The 19,358-nt window shown below is 42.9% G+C and overlaps 1 protein-coding gene across 4 annotated transcripts in view; it reads left to right on the top strand.

The window, feature by feature from the left end:
- Positions 1–19,358, top strand: part of kcnh6a (potassium voltage-gated channel, subfamily H (eag-related), member 6a) — a 28,818-nt gene that overhangs the window by 3,004 nt on the left and 6,456 nt on the right. For 2 of the 4 annotated variants that reach the window (XM_084071452.1, XM_084071451.1), the window contains exons 2-10: positions 462–692; positions 3,424–3,576; positions 4,050–4,153; positions 4,309–4,606; positions 5,098–5,285; positions 14,031–14,456; positions 15,187–15,604; positions 16,175–16,374; positions 18,550–18,802. In XM_084071452.1, the coding sequence (XP_083927578.1) occupies positions 462–692; positions 3,424–3,576; positions 4,050–4,153; positions 4,309–4,606; positions 5,098–5,285; positions 14,031–14,456; positions 15,187–15,604; positions 16,175–16,374; positions 18,550–18,802 (2,271 nt within the window). Of the gene's footprint in view, positions 1–461; positions 693–3,423; positions 3,577–4,049; positions 4,154–4,305; positions 4,607–5,097; positions 5,286–14,030; positions 14,457–14,911; positions 14,933–15,186; positions 15,605–16,174; positions 16,375–18,549; positions 18,803–19,358 lie in introns of all 4 variants that reach the window. The other 2 variants (XM_084071453.1, XM_084071450.1) reach the window with 2 other exon arrangements.

Genomic DNA, 19,358 nt, shown 5'->3' with positions numbered 1-19,358 from the left:
TCATGGTGTGGGAGTGGACTGGTTACTGTCAGTGCTATGCACATCATAGGCATCAATATAGAACACCCCTGACGGCACTGTGACATTTAATGTGTGAGAGTGCTGCTCCTCTTCATTCCCTTGGGGAAGTCCTTTAATAGGATTATCACTTCTGAAAGGTGGACTTCATTATTTCCACTTCAGCTGCTTGTTGAGCAGGAACAAGGGAAGACTATTAATCCTGGATCTTAAGTGACAGCCTCTGGTGTGCGCTCCGTCATTATCCAAATGACAGAAACCATCAGCAAGGTTTTTGCCCACTTAAAAGCATGCAATGAACCACATCAGCCACTGTCTGTGATAACTCAGGCCCCCAATTCCCCCCGCCCCCGCAATTATGCCCCTGTTCGGATGGCTTTACAAATCAGTTCAGTTTCATCTTCTTGAGCGTTCACTCCCTGTCCTTTCACTTCCCTCTCAAGATCGCAAGTTTCTGATCGCCAATGCCCAGATGAAGAACTGCGGCATCATCTATTGCAACGAGGGCTTCTGCCAGATGTTTGGCTTCACCAGGGCAGAGATCATGCAGCAGCCCTGCACCTGCCAATTCTTGGTGGGGCCCGGCACCATGAAGAGCGCGCTGGGACAACTTACACAAGCTCTGCTGGGCTCTGAGGAGCGCAAGGTGGAGATTCTCTACTACTCGAAAGACGGTAAGGCATGGCGAGAAAGGAAGGCGTGAATGTACTAACAGAGATAAAATCCTCAGTAAAACTTTATATACTTGATTGACGGGTGTCCCCCAGGGGTCTATAGTTGGTCCCTCCCCTTTTCCCCTCTAGATCTGATATTCCTGCCGAATGTAAGAATGTATCTATATCAGTGTTGCTGTAGATAAGGAAAGTCAAGAAGTACAGAAAGATGTTAATGGGGGAGGAACATTAGAATTGCTGGGTGAGTGAGTACACAGTAAAATCCTCAATGATAAGTGATAGTGAGTGTGTACAACTGTAACCAATGGTTCCTTACAGGTTGTTACATGTGAGGGTTCTTTCTATTTCATTATATTATTTATTGCAAGGTTATTTGGTAGTCCATTCAGCATGCAGTGCATTCAGCTTAGGATCTGCATGGGAGAAGACCTGGCTGGGAGGAGACCTTCAATCAGGTGATGGACCAATCAGAGGACGCCCTCCTCCCCTACTTAATAGCTGGCAGCACCTGTGTGCTTTGGCAGTGTGTGGTAGCTGTCAGTGCTGCTACATGCTGTCCATATGAAGTCAATGCTTTGGGTGCTAAAAGTTTGGTAGCCCCATGTATTTTGTGCGCTCTGTGACACCTTATTCAAGTTGCACCCTGTTTAAGTTGAACTTACCGAAGTAGTGTTGAGATTCTAAAGGAGTAAGTTTAACCATAATTCGGAGTTTGTTTGACCACCAGTGCCAGCTTTTTGTGAACCAGCCACCATTTTGTTTCAGTATAGATTAGAGAAGTTAGATTAGGGAATTAATGTAATTTTGATTTGGTAGAGGTTAGGTTAAGTAGGGGTTTCAAAGCATAGGTTAGTTTGTTATATTCATTTATTGATTTTGCACTGGGGTCGTTTTCCAAGTTTATATAATTTAAGTTTAAATTTGTATTAATGTAAAAACTGTATTATCTGTGTCACTTTCCGAACAACAAAAAGAAAAAGGTCAAAACAATAAAACTACTTTTCACTTGCCAACCTTATGTCACAGTCCTTTCATTCCCTAGACTAAGGATCGTAACACAGGTCCATTTGGTTACACTTGTACACTCTCAGAGTTAAATTAACACTCAGGATTTTACTGTATACAGACAGACCAGTGACCAGACCAGTGATACATATAAACTCAGCCGAGGCATACATCACTGAGCCTTCCCTTCGCTCTCAAGGTATTCGATGTCTTCATGTCCCTTCACTTTCGCGTAATCGCGGTGATGCCAACAGTGTCAGACTGTGTGACCTGTGTGTGGAGGCATGTTGAAGCAGATACGCTTCAGTGCGCTTGGCCTCTTTCACCTACAACATGTTTATTCCCTCTGCCGCTCCTGTTCCCCTCCTGTCATCTGTCACTGACACTCAGGCGTCAAGGCAGATGCACAAGAGGATGGAGTCCAGCAAACATGTCAACCTCACCACAATGGCATAAATCTTCGACAATCGGCAGCACCTTTTTACATTTACCACATTAACCACACTCTGGCGTCCCTATTTTGGGCATGTCAGTATAGATTAAATGTTTTTTTTAAAGATTTTCAAAAACAATCAAAACCATTTTTCTCTTGTCTTTGTTACTTTGGCCATTTGGGCAAGAGGCGTGCAGTCAGTGTGCAAACTCAAATCCGCTGGGCATTTATTTATTTGTTGGTCTGCAGTTTATTGGCTGAGATTTAATCTGTAGATACAATCTAATTAATATCCAGAGTTATTCAGCCACAGTCAGCTGTTGTTGCACAGTGGCATGTTTTATCTATTTATTCATTTATTTGACATAAAATAGATAAATTAGCCAAAGTGGATGTGTGAATGGCTGTGTGTGAATGGCTATTGTGTGTGTACATGTATGTCAGTGTGTGTAATCTTCTTTAACTGCCAATTTCTATTTTTAGATGTAGCTACCATATTGCAGACTAAATACATACATACAGTAGCATATCTACAAGTACTCACAACTAGTTGCGTGAACTTGTAGATCGTCTGTTTTCGGCAAAGTGATTTGATGTTGAGGAAAAAAGTAGCGGACCAAGTACAGTATAGAGCCCTGGGGGATCCCAGTTAGCTAAGTATATAGGGTTTAAGTGGTTCATCTAATTCAAGAATAGCAGATTAACCCTGTTTATCTTTCAATATTTCTAATTATCTATTATTCTCCCTTCCAATTTCACTTCCTCTCCCTCGTGTGTGTGTGGAGGGTAGTTATTTCTCAATCTCTCTTTTTCTCTCTTTTTCACCTCTCCTTTTCAGGATTGGTGACACCCTCACAGTCTCTTCTCTTCACTCCTGTAAAGCATGGCCTCATAAAGTGCACATGGTCAAAACATAGTCATGGAAAGCAGCTAAAAGGCCTTTACTACTGTTTGAAAGCGCCAAAGCTTCCAATAAAACTAAGAGGATTGCAAAAAAAGCCCAACATTCTAAAACTGAAGCATATGTATAACAGATGCTACTGTACCTCTCTTCATGTACTTAACCACTTATATCTTTGCGGTATGTCAAAAAGTGGAAATAGTCAGTCTATCGCTTATAGATCTGTTATTTTAGTGACTAGGTGTTATTTTGTTAATGTTCTTAAATTTCTGCCACCAGGGGGGTATAGCTCAGTGGTAGAGCATTTGACTGTAGATCAAGAGGTCCATGGTTCAAATCTGGGGGCCCCCTATGGTAAACTTTATACATTTCTTCTTCTTTCTGTTATATAGGGACCTGCAGGCCATGTCTGGTTGATGTGGTCCCTGTTAAAAATGAAGATGGACTCGTTATTATGTTCATCCTCAACTTCCAGGAGCTGGTTGACCCTTCCCTTAAGAAATCTGGCCTCAGGCAGAGAATGTCCCAAGGCTGGGTATGGGCAGGTCAGTAAATGAAAATTATAAACAAGTGTGATGCTTGAAATCCCTCCCCTCTGTGCTTGCCTGTTTTCCTACACTTTCCTGTCTAAATAAAAACGAAAGAAGAAAAAATAGTAACACACGCACGCACGCACGCACGCACGCACGCACGCACGCACGCACGCACGCACGCACGCACGCACGCACGCACGCACGCACGCACGCACACACACACACACACACACACACACACACACACACACACAGACAGTATATTTATTTATTGGTGTTGATCCAGCGGTTTGCTAGATATACAAATGTACAGACAGACAGACAGACTCCTGCAGAGCCATGGCTTAAAAAGTGTACATGACCTGCTTCATCTTCATGCGAGCAATTATTATGTGAGCGCTAACATCAACTTATTTCACGTTGTGCATGTGAAATGGCTTGTTTTAGTTTTGATGAGGCTTAATGAGTGGAGATGTGTGCTGCAGGTCAGAATCGCAAGCTGAAGATGAGGCTACCAACCTTGCGCTCCATGCACAGACCTTCTTTTTCAAAAGATCAGCTTGAAGGGGTGGTGGTGGATTATCTGCAGGTGAGGTGGTATAGACATACATACATACATGCACGCACGCACGCACGCACGCACGCACGCACGCACGCACGCACGCACGCACACACACACACACACACACACACACACACACACACACACACACACACACTCACGAAAAACTCTTTCCCTAGCAGCCCAACAGTGAGGAGGTCCCTCTGAAAGAGTTTCGTATGCCGTCCAAGGAGAGCTGCATGCAGTCAGAGACGGAAGCTCTGATAGAACAGGACCTAGAGAATCCCTCCCCTGTGGCCCAGCCAGCCCCCAAGCGCATGTCTCTTCTGGCTGACCGTCTAGATCTCCCTCGGGGGTCTCTGGCTCGCTGCTGCTCCCGAGACAGTGTCCGCAGCCTCCGGCGAGCCTCATCCCTTGATGACATTGATGGGATGAGAGCTGATTTGACAAGTCCATCTGGAGACCCATGTTCCAACAGCAGTGAGTGTTGAGTTCATGTGGCTGTGAGCGTCTACGTGAGAGCATAGGTGTATGTGAGAAAAATGTTTGTGTGCTTGAACTTTGCAGTTGCAGTAGCTTTGTGCAGGTTTGTGAGTGTCTAAGGGGAATTGCAGTTCAGCTTTTCTTTCAGGAACATTGCACATAGAGTCAGACAGTCAAATCACATCTGCCGCTCATCTCTCAGGGGAAATGCCTTGTGAAAGTAGTGTAGTTTTGCAGGACACAATTCTGTTCCGTCTCCTACGTAAAACATCTGTCCCGTTCTAAAATCACTGTCACATTTTCTTTTGTTAACTTTAGGTTTCAAAGGGCTTGCGTGTCAACATTTAAATTGTTGATTAAATTAAAGTAGCAACCCAAGAGAGAATAATGTAAAATACAGCAAGTGAGTTTGTAGTATTAGATGAGTGAATCCAGGACATGCTAAAAGAAATGATTTTGGTTTGTGTGTGTGTGTGTGTGCGCTCCAGACCTGAAACCCAGCGCTTTGAACTCCACGTCAGACTCAGACCTGATGAGACACAGGAGAATAAGCCGTCTCCCACAGGTTACCCTGACCTTGAGACCCCCAACCCCCACAGAGATAGAGATCATCGCACCGAGCAAGATTAAAGACCGCACCCAGAATGTCACCGAAAAAGTCACACACGTCACACAGGTAAGCATGCAAACCATTTGGCTAAAGTATAACTATGTGCAAAAACATTACTCAGTACTTTTAAAAGGCATGAGAAAAAATACAGCAATGGGGTGGTGTTTAGCAGATCAAAGTCTTGTTGGGGCTATCCGAGCTGTGTAGTTTGCTGTGATTGGTGTACATACACCCAATCCTGTTCTAGACAGCTGGCCCCTTTCAAGGCCAGGCCATAAAAACCATGACTTGGCATCTTTGCTGTGACTATGTGCACTCCTCGCTCATAATCAAGCACAGGTATGATTTAGTTGTAGTCAACTGAAAGAGCAGTCAGTCTGTGCATTGACTGTGCATAGATTAAATACAACTAAACTATACTCTAGGGAGGCCAAGGGAATATCTAGAGATTGTTGGTCATGCGTGCTTTGCACCCACTGTACCCATTGCAGCTCTGTTTATACTGTTGTTGATATTATTTTTTGCATGGTACGGTATCACAGCCCTCTGCCCACCACAAACATGAATCATTTTATCATTATGTTCAACGTGTTCAATCTTTCAGTAATTAGCTACTGACACATCGTTGGTACAGGTTTATGTAATCATACCAAGTTTTGACCTGAACATATATATGAATGGTATGATGTATTATTGTCTTTATTTTAGTCATTACTAGCATGAGGGAATACAATCTCTCTCTCTCTCTCTCTCTCTCTCTCTCTCTCTCTCTCTCTCTCTCTCTCTCTCTCTCTCTCTCTCTCTCTCTCTCTCACACACACTCCTCTTGTAGTCTGTGGGTTAGGTTACTGACAGGTTCAAGCTGCTTTGAAGAGTCTGATAGCGATGGCACATCCAGATCATTTAAGTCTATATATAGAGAGAGGAAAAGATAGAAAGTGTTAGTGTCATCCAGTAAACGGTGTTCATTTCCGATTCACTGAAATTGCCGTTTGACATCTGCTGTCACTGTGTGAATGTGAGGAAGAAGAATCTCACCAGAGGTGTGACATCTACACACAAAACACACACCTGTCATCACAGCACCATGTTGTGCTGCGCGTCTCACTGTGCTGATGCACCGTCACATATAAATCACATGGTCACATGCCCCAACTGCGGCCGTCACAATCATGACATTTAACTTGATGATTGATTGTGATACAAATAATTGCAATTTATTGTTTGGCGTTGAACATATAAATACAAAATACATTTATTTTAAGCTTCGTAAACAGAAATTGCACAGGGAAGATGTGAAAAATAACTAAAATATACAAAGAAATGACTGACATATTTAATAATTGTATTTAATTTTATTTTTTTTAATCTACAGGCTCAGAAGTTGTGAGCTTGAAGCTCACAACCTGTGAGCTTGTAGACAGAGAGCAACAGATGTGTTTCAACCTATAGGTCTTCCTCAGCGTGAGGTATAAGTAGTATATAGAGACATTGTTGTTAGCTTTCATGGTTATGACCGTTTGCGCCTGTATTCAGTTGGACTTGGTTGCATCATACACTACTTATACCTCACTTCCTGTTGCCTTGACACAACGCTGAGGAAGACCTATGTTGAAACACGTTTGTTGCTATGTCTGGGAGAGGTAAATACAACTGTGAAAAGGACATTTATTGAGTGCTGGCTGTTTTCTCCGTTTCACGATATTGTTGGACCGTGCACCTTGAGACTTTTGTTTAATTTAATGTTAAGCCACTTCATAGTTGGATGTCTATTGATGGCTTAAAAACGAGATTGATTAGTCCTCATATTGATTAGTCCGCTATTCATTAGTCTGCATAACATCAAGTGCACAATATGATTGACTGTACCAGAGTTCATAGCAGATTGACTGTCACTAGTCCTATTGCCGCAGTGTGTGTGTGTGTGTGTGTGTGTGTGTGTGTGTGTGTGTGTGTGTGTGTGTGTGTGTGTGTGTGTGTGTGTGTGTGTGTGTGTGTGTGTGTGTGTGTGTGTGTGTGTGTGTGTGTGTGTGTGTCGCAACTTGTATGACGAGGTAGGTCATTAATTTACATTAATGACATTAATTTACGGAGAGAAAAACAATGAAAAATAGATATACAAGGTTTCTGCCAGACAGCAAAAATACGCTAAGACAGGATGGAGTGAGGGTTAACAAACAGTTAAGCATATCTCAGTTTCCTTCCTGGGCTTGTTGCTTCACTTCCTCAACTGTGTGTGTGTGTGTGTGTGTGTGTGTGTGTGTGTGTGTGTGTGTGTGTGTGTGTGTGTGTGTGTGTGTGTGTGTGTGTGTGTGTGTGTGTGTGTGTGTGTGTGTGTGTGTGTGTGTGTGTGTGTGCGTGCGTGCGTGCGTGCGTGCGTGCGTGCGTGCGCGCGTGCGTGCGACATAGGCCACATTTGAGGTCAAATTCTGCACATGAAACCAGTTGATCGGAGTTGATAAAACTATAATGACACATTTTACTGAAGATTTATAAGGTTGGGGTAGGGGTTTAGGTTGGGGTTGGGGTAGGGGTTAAGGTACTGTAGGGGTTAAGGTTGGGGTTGGGGTAGCGGTTAACGTAAGGGGATCCATGTCCCAATAGCAAAACGAAAGTGTTTGTGTGTGTATAATTTATCGTTATAAGCACATGTACAAATGTTGCTGAGCAAGTGTAGTATCTGTCTTTTTGTTGCTGAGCACATTCCATGTCACCAGTAGTCACCATTTCTGTATATGTTTGCAGTTGAACTATTGTCACGTGTATGGTATCTCCATACAGCTTTTAAGGTTTCAAGTTCAGACAGAACTTGCTCACGTGAGTCGAGTCTCTTTCTTTGGTCTAGTTTTGATTAGCTAATGCTATAACACATATTTGTTACTGTGGTGTGGTGTACTGTAGTTATATCTATCTACACCATCGTACCTTTGGTATATAAAGATTTCCTGTTTCTAGCACTTACTTGAAAAAGACTGCAAGTTTGAAATGTTGTATGTGCTGTGAATACAAATTGGAGCATTTAAAACTGAGTTGCGAGCCCTTGTTTTTCATGATACTGTAGTTATCACATATAATTGTTATAATTATTGTGTTTATATTTGTTTCAGTAAAAGCAGATAAATATGCATTAGATTTTGTGGACTGAAATCAGCATGAGTCTGCTGATGGCTATGATGTTGACTGAAATATGAATGAAGGGAATTTGCATAGATTTACATGGCATTTATATATCACTAGAGTTTCGGGGGGCTACGCCCCCCTCAACCCCAGCCGCGCACGGGGCCCAGCGTGGCCGTGTGTATATTGGGGGACCCAAATCGCCGGAGTGAAACTGGGGAAAAGTTTTTTTGAAAAAGGAAAAAATTTGAAGAAATAATATTTGTTATGTTTCAGGGGGTCCACAGGGGGTCCGCGGACCCCCTGATGGTCCACTGACCCCCTGTGGAGTGTTGGGACGCGCGGGGACACCCCTGGAACATTGCGGACCATTTCGGTGTTTTTTTTTTTTTCATGAAGGTGGTTGCTTGTTTCTGGCGCAGGCTGTGCAAACCTGGCAACCCAGCGCATGCTGCCGCACGTTTAAGTGGCGTAGCGTCATGAGGGTCAGTGGGGCCGTGGCTCGGTCAGTGAAGACCCTGTAGTGCGGATGATATGTGGCATAGAGGGGCAGATTGTAAATCCACAGAGGAAACATCCGTGGGCTACCATTGGTTCAGCGATGTGTGCGGTCGCCCTGCGGACCCTCCTCCTCCACCAATGTGCAGTATTGAGAGCCCTGACGTCACAACAATTGGAGCGATGGGCACTGCACTGTGGTTGGTTAGGGTACAGCTAGGGCCCAGGTAGAACCCAGTTAAAGCCTGCATGGGCAAACCCAGTTAGGACCCGCCTTGGTCCCACATAAACATGGCTAGTTGGGGCCCACCTAAGGGCCAGGTAGAAGCTACTTATAGCCTGCATGGGCATCGCAGTTGGGACTGAAGTGGATGCCGCTGACATTGCTGACATGGGGTCCATATGGTTTAGCCCACCTTGAAACCATATGGGAACTACGCTGGCATGCTGGCTGTAATGCAAACGCTGCATCATACCTGCAGTGTGTAGTTTGATGTTGTGTGTGTAGCAGATATACCTGCAGTGTGTAGATCAATGTCCATAGGAAAGTCAATGCCCAGCAGTGTTTTTTTTCCCCAGCAGAGTTTCTAGTGTCTCTGTGTCTCTCTGGAAGAGGTTGCACATGAACTCTGCAGCCGCACTGAGGCGCTCCAAGCCAAACACTCTGACATTAAGCTGCTTCACACAACAAACATCAGCACCACGCTGCAGTTTGTCCAAAAGACACAATATCTCCTCTCCCACCGACGTCATGTGTTCATTTATCGACAGCCGTACAGACTCCTTTTGACACATTTTACGTCGTTTATCCAGCTCTCACTGACTCTCCACATCGGGCTGTTATTTTCCTGCGATCAAGTCAACGATGTGAGAGATTAGCTATCACAGACGGACGGACAGGGGGTGAAACATAGTCTTGCGCCATGCCTTTCGGCCTGGCGGAGACAATAAAAAACCGAAAGTAAAGGAAATGGCCATTTCTGCAACAGAAGTAGTCAATAAACTATGCTATGAAAACATGGGCCACATTGGCAAAGAATGTAAGAAAGAGGCAATCATGTAGGAAATAGCTGATCTCCAAGCTTACAAAGCCTGTCAACGTGAGGCGTTTCGAGCTTGTAGATCGGCTATTTTCACAATATTTACTTGTGGAACGGAGTCAAACAGAATGGGGGGGGCCCAGATCAAGTACGTGTATTTGGGGGGGGGGCGGCGTGAAAGGGTTGATAGACACTGCTCTAATCGGAGCGAAATTATCTGAAATTACTACATGACCATAATGCAGCCTAACATGCCTTGCACGGGGCGGTCCTGCCATTACGTTAGTTACTGTAGTTGCTGTGGAGCTAAATAGTTCTCCAGAAGACACACACAAACATACACCATCTACAATGGACGAACTGAGCAGCAATATAGACATTCACCACACGAACGTGCATTGTTGACAAAGTGATTGCACAGCCGCTGCAGGCATGACAACCAGGTTAGCGTTAGCGACATGGCAGCTATCACAGCGCCCTGTCCGTCGTGCTGCAACTGCCTGTGATGGCTACAGCAGTAACAGCAAGCTGTCTGCGATGCCATTGTCTGGAGACTGCTGTTAGCGTGACACGACCAATGAGAGTGAGCGCTGTAGTTGTTGCTAAGATACGGTGGCGTCTCTGGCCCATAGCTTGTAGATCTCTCACACATGATTGGCGTAGGCTGCGTTGCCAGGTCTGACTTTGTGTCTAAGCAATGCGCGGCTTATTTTTGCGCGCCTTTGGGCTCGTTTGCATTGTGCGCACGGCAGCGCTTGTTTAGCGTACGTCAGCGCGACGTGGCAACGGACGTGGCAACGTGAAAGGTGATTGGCTGGTGAAAAGAAACACCCGACGTTACACCAGAAATGGTGCCTGGAGAAAATGGTGACCAAAAAAAAAGTTTTGAAAAAAAGGAAAAAAAACCCGCAGCGGCTGGCTGCTGTTGTGGTGATGAGGGCGTGCGCACGGTAAACGGTACGAAGCGGGCTCCCCTTCCGTTTTGTCCGACATTTGGTGAGTAGAATTAATTATGTTGCGCGGTGGAAACGGTGTAGTGAGCAGTGAGATGTCCCCTACGCGAGGCGTAAATTCAGCGCGGCCGGCGTGGCGAGTCAGTAGGCGACATGTGGTCTGGCGGTGCGTTGTTTAGTCGATAACAGAGCTGTGGGGTGTCACCACCGAGGGTGCGGAAGTTGCTCGCCATTTATATAGTTAGATGGCAGTTATTTTCATCCCGTCTGTAAAATATTGTCATCATTGACTTGTGTTATCTGTGTAGAGCTTGTAATCATTATAAAACAGTTGCAGAGCCATTGCGTGCAGACTGGAAGTGTCTGGCTGTCTGGGTCGCTGTGAAACACACCACAGATATCAATACATTTCTTGGATGAGTGAGAAGCTAACTAGGCTATACAGCAAAATACAAAGTTTTATTTGGTTAAGTAATGCACATAAACCTAAATGGCTCTTTGAACGCACGTAATTAGCATTTGCCAACTGTGTAGCAAAAAGCATGATGGTATACGTGTGCAAAAGTGAACATAATGACTGACTTTTAAAAACAAAATTGTATTAATGTTTTGCTCATGAGGCACAAAAAATATTTTTTATATTGCAAAACACTATACACTGTATTTAGATTTCAAAATATACAATAAATGGCTAAAGATATATCATTTGGACATCAAGTCTGAAAAATACATTTTAAGTGGCCAAACTATTTTGGTTCCTGGTCAATCGTTGTGCATTTTCAATCATAAATGTATGTTTTTTTGCAGCATGGGAGCGCAAGAGCCCCCTTTTCTCACTAAAGGACAAATGTACAGAATCATGGAGGAAAAGAAAAGCCTCTGAAAGGTCTATAAAAGATACAATTAAAAAAAAAAAGTCTAACCTTTCTTATCAAATATTTTATGCTGTGATATCCACACAGGAAAAACAGGTTCCCAATAGATCTGAGAGCATGAAATAGAAGAAGGTGAGAGAATGAATTTTAATCGCTACAGTAGCAATAACAAAACAAGCACTAATGTTTTATTTATAGGCTACTCCGTCGTACGGCAGTGTCACATGCTGAAAAATATGCATCTCATCACGATGTGTTGTGAGTGTGTAGATCTGCTATTTTGGAAATGTTTGCCTAATAACTAATAATAAATGCCCAAAATAGGGAAGCCAGGTTGAAAGTTGTTAATGCATTGATATCTTATGGTTATTTTCTGCATTGATGATAGTGTGTCCTTTACATGACTTGAAATGTCAGCCAGAGCTTGGATTACGTCTGGGCATTGTTTATATTATTACCCTGTCATCTCAAGGCAATGTAGTGCTAATTATACTTGTGGTGGTTGCTGTGTTTGGATAATGAGTTTAGTAGCATTATAAAAGAGATACTGCGGGTTTGGTTCAAGATATACAAACATTGGCCGAAATAATGTAATAGTAATACTTTTCATGCGATATCTTAGATTATCAGATACATTTCTGTCATTTATACACCTTTGTACTGTATATGTTTCTCCAGAGGCAGGATTTGGTATCTCTTTCCATATACAGGCAATATTTTCAGTGTTCATTTAATACAGGTACGATATCTTTTAGCAGCAATGTCAAAATGTGCTGTTTGTTGTACAACAAAGTATATAGGGTGTTACTTCATGTTCTTTTGTCATGGCTATGTTCATGCTTATGCAAAGTAATATGCAAAAGAGGGTTTAGTCTTTAGGAGATTCTGCTACACACATGCTCATAGACTGAGACAAGTGTAAGCTAAAGACATATGGGCCTACATGTTTAATATTAATTTGCATACCAATAGTGCAGCAATCATAAATAGAGAATACAGATCTACTGTATGTAAGATAAATGTACTTTCAGTCCAACAGTCAACTGATACAGCCACGCCGAGTATGACCTCGCAACCCTGGTGTGAAACGTGTTAATGAAAATGAGCCCAAGTCACTCCTCTCTGCATGGGCCCAAGTCGATTTCATTGTGTATCCGTTGGCCAGTGCATTAGCATGGGGGTCACATGGCTTAGAGTAAGTGGAGGGGGGCTTAGCAGTGGCAGGTGAGACTGCAATGCAGTGGGGTCTTTAAAAAGCCTGATTGATTGGTGAAAGACTAGGGCAGAGCGAGGCACAGTGTCTGAATAACTGAGTCCATCCTGTGTTTGGTCAGCTATTCTGTCTGCTACAAGCAGGCAGTGATCTGAGGGAGAGGAGGTGTCTGAAATAGGTAAGCTGAGGGCATTGAGAAGCCGACCCTCTGACCTAAACTGTTGCTGTAGGCGACACCAAGTTGTTGCGGTAGGTGGGCTCTGATTAGTCTCCTCTATTTGGCTGTTCAAATACACTGTTATTATGGTCTGCCTGAGTTGGGAATGACATGAGGAATATTAAACTTGGATGTGGGTTGCAGATGTTTGGCCTTTTTCATTTGTATATTGGTCGCTATCTTGTCACTGGTGGCTGTAGCTGCTTGTGTTGTCCTTTCCCTGCGTCAACAGTATTGAATATTGTGAAACAGGTAGGCTACTTGTTGCACAAGAACTGCGATATTTGCATGGTTAATTCGAATCATGTTGCAGAAGTTGTTCTTTAATCAAGGACACAGAACATTATTTGGTCCAGTTTAACAGAGCAACTTTTTTAAACCAACTGAACACACACCTTGTTAAACTAGCACAGTAACTGTTTTTAAAGAGTTAATGGCAGTATTTATAGGAGTCTCGGAAACAATGGTGTAATAGACTTGGTCGTTGTTCCATGTCTGATGCTTGGTGTGGTTTAGTCTTCATATTTTAGGTTTTTATAGTTTAAAAAGGTAGATGGTGTCACCTGACAAAACGTTAGGTGACATGTGGCTCAGTTCCAAATGGAACATGTGAAACCAGGCCAGTTCTTGAGTGGGTGTCTTAATCCCCAAAGGATGACATGTTTTGATCTGTCCTCATTTGCGTTAACCTAACTTCAAGTATTAAGCTGATGCACAGTAAAAAAAAATCCTCAGTGGTAATTTAACTCTGAGAGTGTACACTAATTAACACGGTTTTACTGTGTAATTCGTATCCCTAGTCTCATGGAGGCGAAGTGGTTCAGTTTTTTTTGTTTTGTTCATTAGTCTCTGTGAAAACCCCACACCGCATGCTTCATGTTCAGCGTTCTGTCACCAGGTGTTGTCCCTCGGTGCTGACGTGCTGCCAGAATACCAGCTCCAGGCACCTCGCATCCACAAGTGGACCATCCTGCACTACAGCCCCTTCAAGGCGGTGTGGGACTGGCTCATCCTGCTGCTGGTCATCTACACGGCCATTTTCACGCCTTACTCCGCCGCCTTCCTCCTGAACGAGGTGGAGGAGCAGCTGAGGCGCACCTGCGGCTACACCTGCAACCCGCTGAACGTGGTGGACCTGGTGGTGGACGTCATGTTCATAGTGGATATCCTTATCAACTTCAGGACCACCTACGTCAACCGCAACGACGAGGTGGTCAGCCACCCGGGCCAAATTGCTCAGCACTACTTCAAGGGCTGGTTCCTCATTGACATAGTGGCTGCCATCCCCTTCGACCTGCTCATCTTCCGCTCCGGTTCTGACGAGGTGAGACAGACGGGGAAAGATGTGCTTCATTCTGTTTCTGTTCAGAATCAGAGTTAGAATTATTTTTTTTGCCTGTATGTTTGCACATACAAGGAATTTGTCTTGTTGAGGTTGGTGCATTACACTTAAGCAACAGTATCTAGAAACATTTTCAATGATTTACTCAAAATATTTAAAGCTAATCTATGTAACTTTCCTGCCCTACCCCGGATTTGAACCCTGGTCTTATGCGTAAGTGCTGATTTTTCTTTTTTTTACCATTGAGCTAGTAGAGAGTGCCTGCTTGTTCAGGATCGTGCCAAAGATCATGTCAAACCTGATACAGGATCTAAAGGTCTCAATAGAAGGGTAGGGAGACCAAATACAACCACCCCAATTCTATCTTCTAACTGATATTGTATTAACATACTCCACCATACAGATTGGACAATATAAAAATGGATTAACAAAAAAAGTTACATAATTCAGCTTTAAAGGTAAGCAAAATGTATTAAAAACTAAAATGATTAAATAAAAATAAATAATTCCATGACATAACCTTTTTTCATATATTATTATATATGTTCTCTTAACTTTGTTTGTGAATTACTTGACATTTAAAGTGTAAACATAATTTTAATTACAATATCTGATGCCAAACCAGTGGATAATTGAATAAGAGTGATCAGTTTCAACAAAGTCAGTTTCTAGTAGACAAAAGCTCCTCTCTCTCTCTGTCTCCCTCTACAAGCCCCAGACAACCACTCTGATTGGACTATTGAAGACGGCAAGACTGCTGAGATTGGTGCGTGTGGCCAGGAAGTTGGACCGCTACTCAGAGTACGGTGCCGCGGTCCTCTTCCTCCTCATGTGCACATTTGCCCTCATTGCCCACTGGCTGGCCTGTATTTGGTATGCCATAGGCAACGTAGAACGCACTAGCACTGCCCGAATCGGAGGCTTGAAGATCGGCTGGCTGGACAACCTTGCCGAGCAGATCGGCAAACAGTACAATGACACTGACCTGGCCTCTGGTCCTGCGATCAAGGACAAGTATGTTACAGCTCTCTACTTCACCTTCAGCAGCTTGACCAGCGTGGGCTTTGGCAACGTCTCCCCCAACACCAACCCTGAGAAGATTTTTTCCATATGCGTCATGCTCATTGGCTGTAAGTGGGGCGGTTAAAGTGTGAGGCAGAGGGAGTGTGCATGGGAGGGGTGTGCCTGTTAACTAGGTGAACCCTAGCGTCTCTATTATGGGGTAAACATTTGGCAAAAAATAGCAGATCTACAAGCTCACAAGGTTGAAGATCGGCTATTTTTGGTTAAGAGATTGTAGAAGGAAAAAACGACCTATTATAGAACCCTGGGGGTCCCCGGTCAATGAAGTATTTAGGGTTTAAGTGTTTAAATGATCAATTCAAGTCCTATTTCAAAATATCCATAAAAATGCATTAACCAAAGATTATCCTAATATATCTTTAAATTACAAAAAACAACAACTTTATTTTGTACATTAACAGTGGCCACACACCCGCAATACTTAAATCGACCGGATTACTTACATTTGACATTTTTGCATGTATGGCTCCCCTATGTTAGTTACTGGTTGAGATACACTTTGGTTCAGGAGCACTTCATCAAGGAATTCTATTGTTCCACTGTGAGCACTTCATCATCTTAAAACAATAATTCTTCAGTTTTTCTTACATACAGTGTCTGTCCTCTGTCCTGTCCAGCTCTGATGTATGCCAGTATATTTGGGAACGTGTCAGCCATCATTCAGAGACTGTACTCAGGTACGGCTCGCTACCACACCCAGATGCTGCGGGTCAAAGAGTTTATCCGGTTCCACCAGATCCCAGGGGGCCTGAGACAGAGGCTAGAGGAGTATTTTCAACACGCCTGGTCCTATACCAATGGCATCGACATGAATGCTGTGAGTCATGCAAGCATATAGGCCATCAAAGACACACACATGTCCATTTTCTCAGATTATGTTAAATCTCAAACATTAAAAGCTGCAATCCGTATCATTTATGACCCTTCTGGGATTCTAACCCAGGCCTCTGCACAGAAGACAAATTTTCTATGACTGAGCTAAAATGGAACACCTGCTTGGGCCGGGGAGATATTGCATTTTGAGCTTCAGGCAGTACTACTTGTCAACATGACGTTTTCCTACCCAAACACAAAGTCTGTATTTATCAATTGATAGAAGAGCAGTACAGGGAGACCACCTCCAACCACTGCAGATGGGCCAAAATAACATGTTATTGATTCAAATAAGTTCCGGATTGTAGCTTTAAATGTTTTAAGCTTTTTCATGTGTGTATAAATTGTGCTGGATCTATCTACTTACTGTATGACTTCTATTGATTAATCTGAGTTTTTTTTAAAAACAGGGTATGTTTAGTCAAGAACCGTACATTTTTATGACTTATGGTCCTTACACACCGGTGGGAGCATGATGAATAAACAATCCGACAATGCGTTGGTGAATGAACTTCATTCATACAGGTTCATGCTTTTATTTGCGGTGAGAACTCATTTAGAAAAAACATTACGCCGCTCTCTCGCCACATAATATTTGCGTTCTTTGTAGATGTACTCATGACACAAAATGTATGGGAATTAACAAAATAAAACACTCCTGGTGTGTAAGGACCTTTACTGTAGATAAATCATACAAGGTCTTCCAGGCTGAGTTTGTCAAAAAATATGTTTAATGAGAAAGGAAATATTTAATTGACTGCTATAATTTTGTTCCATATCAGTTAAATATAAAAACTGCACTTGCTCCGTAGCGGTTATGTGGGGTATAGCTCAGTGGTAGAGCATTTGACTACAGATCAAGAGGTCTTCAGTTCAAATCTACTTGCCCCCTATAGAATCTAAATTTAGGCGCTTTGTTTACCGGTACATAGCTCCCACATGGGATCATACTTAACTGTACTGTATATGGAATTCATAGAGAACAAAGATAACCCTTCTTTGTGTTACAAATAATATTCGTAATGCCTACCTCCCTGTGAGAACAGAACTCAAAGAATTATGCGGGGACATTTTCTCTGCTAGTTTATTTTAAGATTTCAATGTACAATCATTTGTATCATTTGAAAAGCTTATAATCTGCATTTTCATTGAGAAAATGACCTTGCCCTACTTGGGCAAGGTTGTGAATCAGGACATTTAGTCTACATGGAATTGGTTTTGAGGAAACAGGCTATTCTCCTGAATAAACAAAACATTGAAAACTGTCTATCTGTCTGGGGTATATCTCAGGGGCAGAGCACTTGACTGCAGATCAAGTGGTCCGCAGTTCAACTCTGGGTGCCCCCTTGTCTTTTAAATGGCCACACACCACAGTTTCCACATCAGTGGGAGTGAGTCATACTAGGAGACATAGCATTGGTAATGTCATAGATACTATGTATATACATTTAGATACCACAGAGGCTGTTGCTGTTCATTGGAATGATACATTAACATGGCTGCCAAATTGGCAGGGAAAGCTGTGCCTCCTAATGCATGTATATGTTTTGAAGTCTCCCCACAATTAAAATCATCATAACTTGCTGAATTCTCAACTGAATTATGTTATGATATAGGATACTTGGTTAAATAAAATAAGTTGGGTTTTCATACCAAAACACCTTATCTTACGTAGATAATTATAAAATAGAAAAAAAGGTTTAATACTGAGTCAGGAATATTTCTTGCAGTGCGGAGTTATGGCAAGTTGATACAGTGGCCAATGCGCCTCCTATGAATATTATGTCTATGCCTGGCTACTATGGGTGCTGGTGACAGCATACAGGTACATGACGTAGTCAGAGAGCAACTGTCAGTTCAATCTGAACAAAGACAATCCCTTACAGCCACAGCCCTGTGTGTCTTCTGAATCATTGTCAACATCTGATGCCTCCCTTTTACTTTCACATCCCTTTCTTCCATTTGCATTCCTTTTACTGAGTTGGGTCTGTTTGTCGTTCTTTCTTTCTTTTTTTCTGTTTGTTTGGAGGTGAGATGTTTTACTGAGATCCTACACAAATTATTACTATCTATATTTTTTCATCACTTTGTATGTTGTGTTCTATAAATGTCTCTGCAGGTGTTGAAGGGTTTTCCTGAGTGTCTGCAGGCAGACATTTGCCTCCATCTTAACCGCACTCTACTTGATAACTGTAAAGCGTTCAGAGGCGCCAACAAGGGCTGCCTTCGGGCACTAGCCATGCACTTCAAGACCACCCATGCACCTCCAGGGGACACCCTGGTCCATAGCGGGGATATTCTCAATGCCCTGTATTTCATCTCGAGAGGGTCCATCGAGATACTTAGAGAGGACATAGTGGTGGCTATACTGGGTGAGCTGGAACCTCACGTTTTGCTCATTTCCTCTTTTTTTGTCTTTTCTGGTCACTTCTCGGGTGCTTTCACTTCTGCAGAGTCATGCGTACCTACACTTGCCTTTATGTAGTCTTACTGGGGGTGTTTGTGTACAGCTCAACTTACATTTCACAGCATTTTCAAAAGAAGCAACATCAAAGCAGCAAATATCTTGTCGACATGGACCTGTCTCAGATGACTGTACCTCCCTCTAGTGGTTGTAGATTGCTGTCCGTAAACAAATCTATTTCCCGCCGGGAATTAATCAAAAGAACCATACACAACCAACCATCTCTGAGACAGTGATTCAGTTTCACCAATTTATTTTAGCTACTACGTAACATAGTTACGTAGCTGGCCTCCATCAGAAGGCATCATGCTCTGATCAGAGCCTGATCAGGCTAGCCTGAAATTATCATGTTTTGTCTATCCAAAATAAATTGGTTAAAGAGAGGCTCTCTCCCTGTCTTCCTTTTTTAAAGTTGGTGAGTGCTACCATACATCTTTGGAGTTTGAGTCTTTTTAAATTCAATT

The sequence above is a fragment of the Gymnoscopelus microlampas genome (assembly GCF_963454915.1).
Source record: "Gymnoscopelus microlampas genome assembly, chromosome: 11".
Lineage (NCBI taxonomy): Eukaryota > Metazoa > Chordata > Actinopteri > Myctophiformes > Myctophidae > Gymnoscopelus > Gymnoscopelus microlampas.
This window is presented reverse-complemented; position numbering and strand designations above follow the sequence as displayed.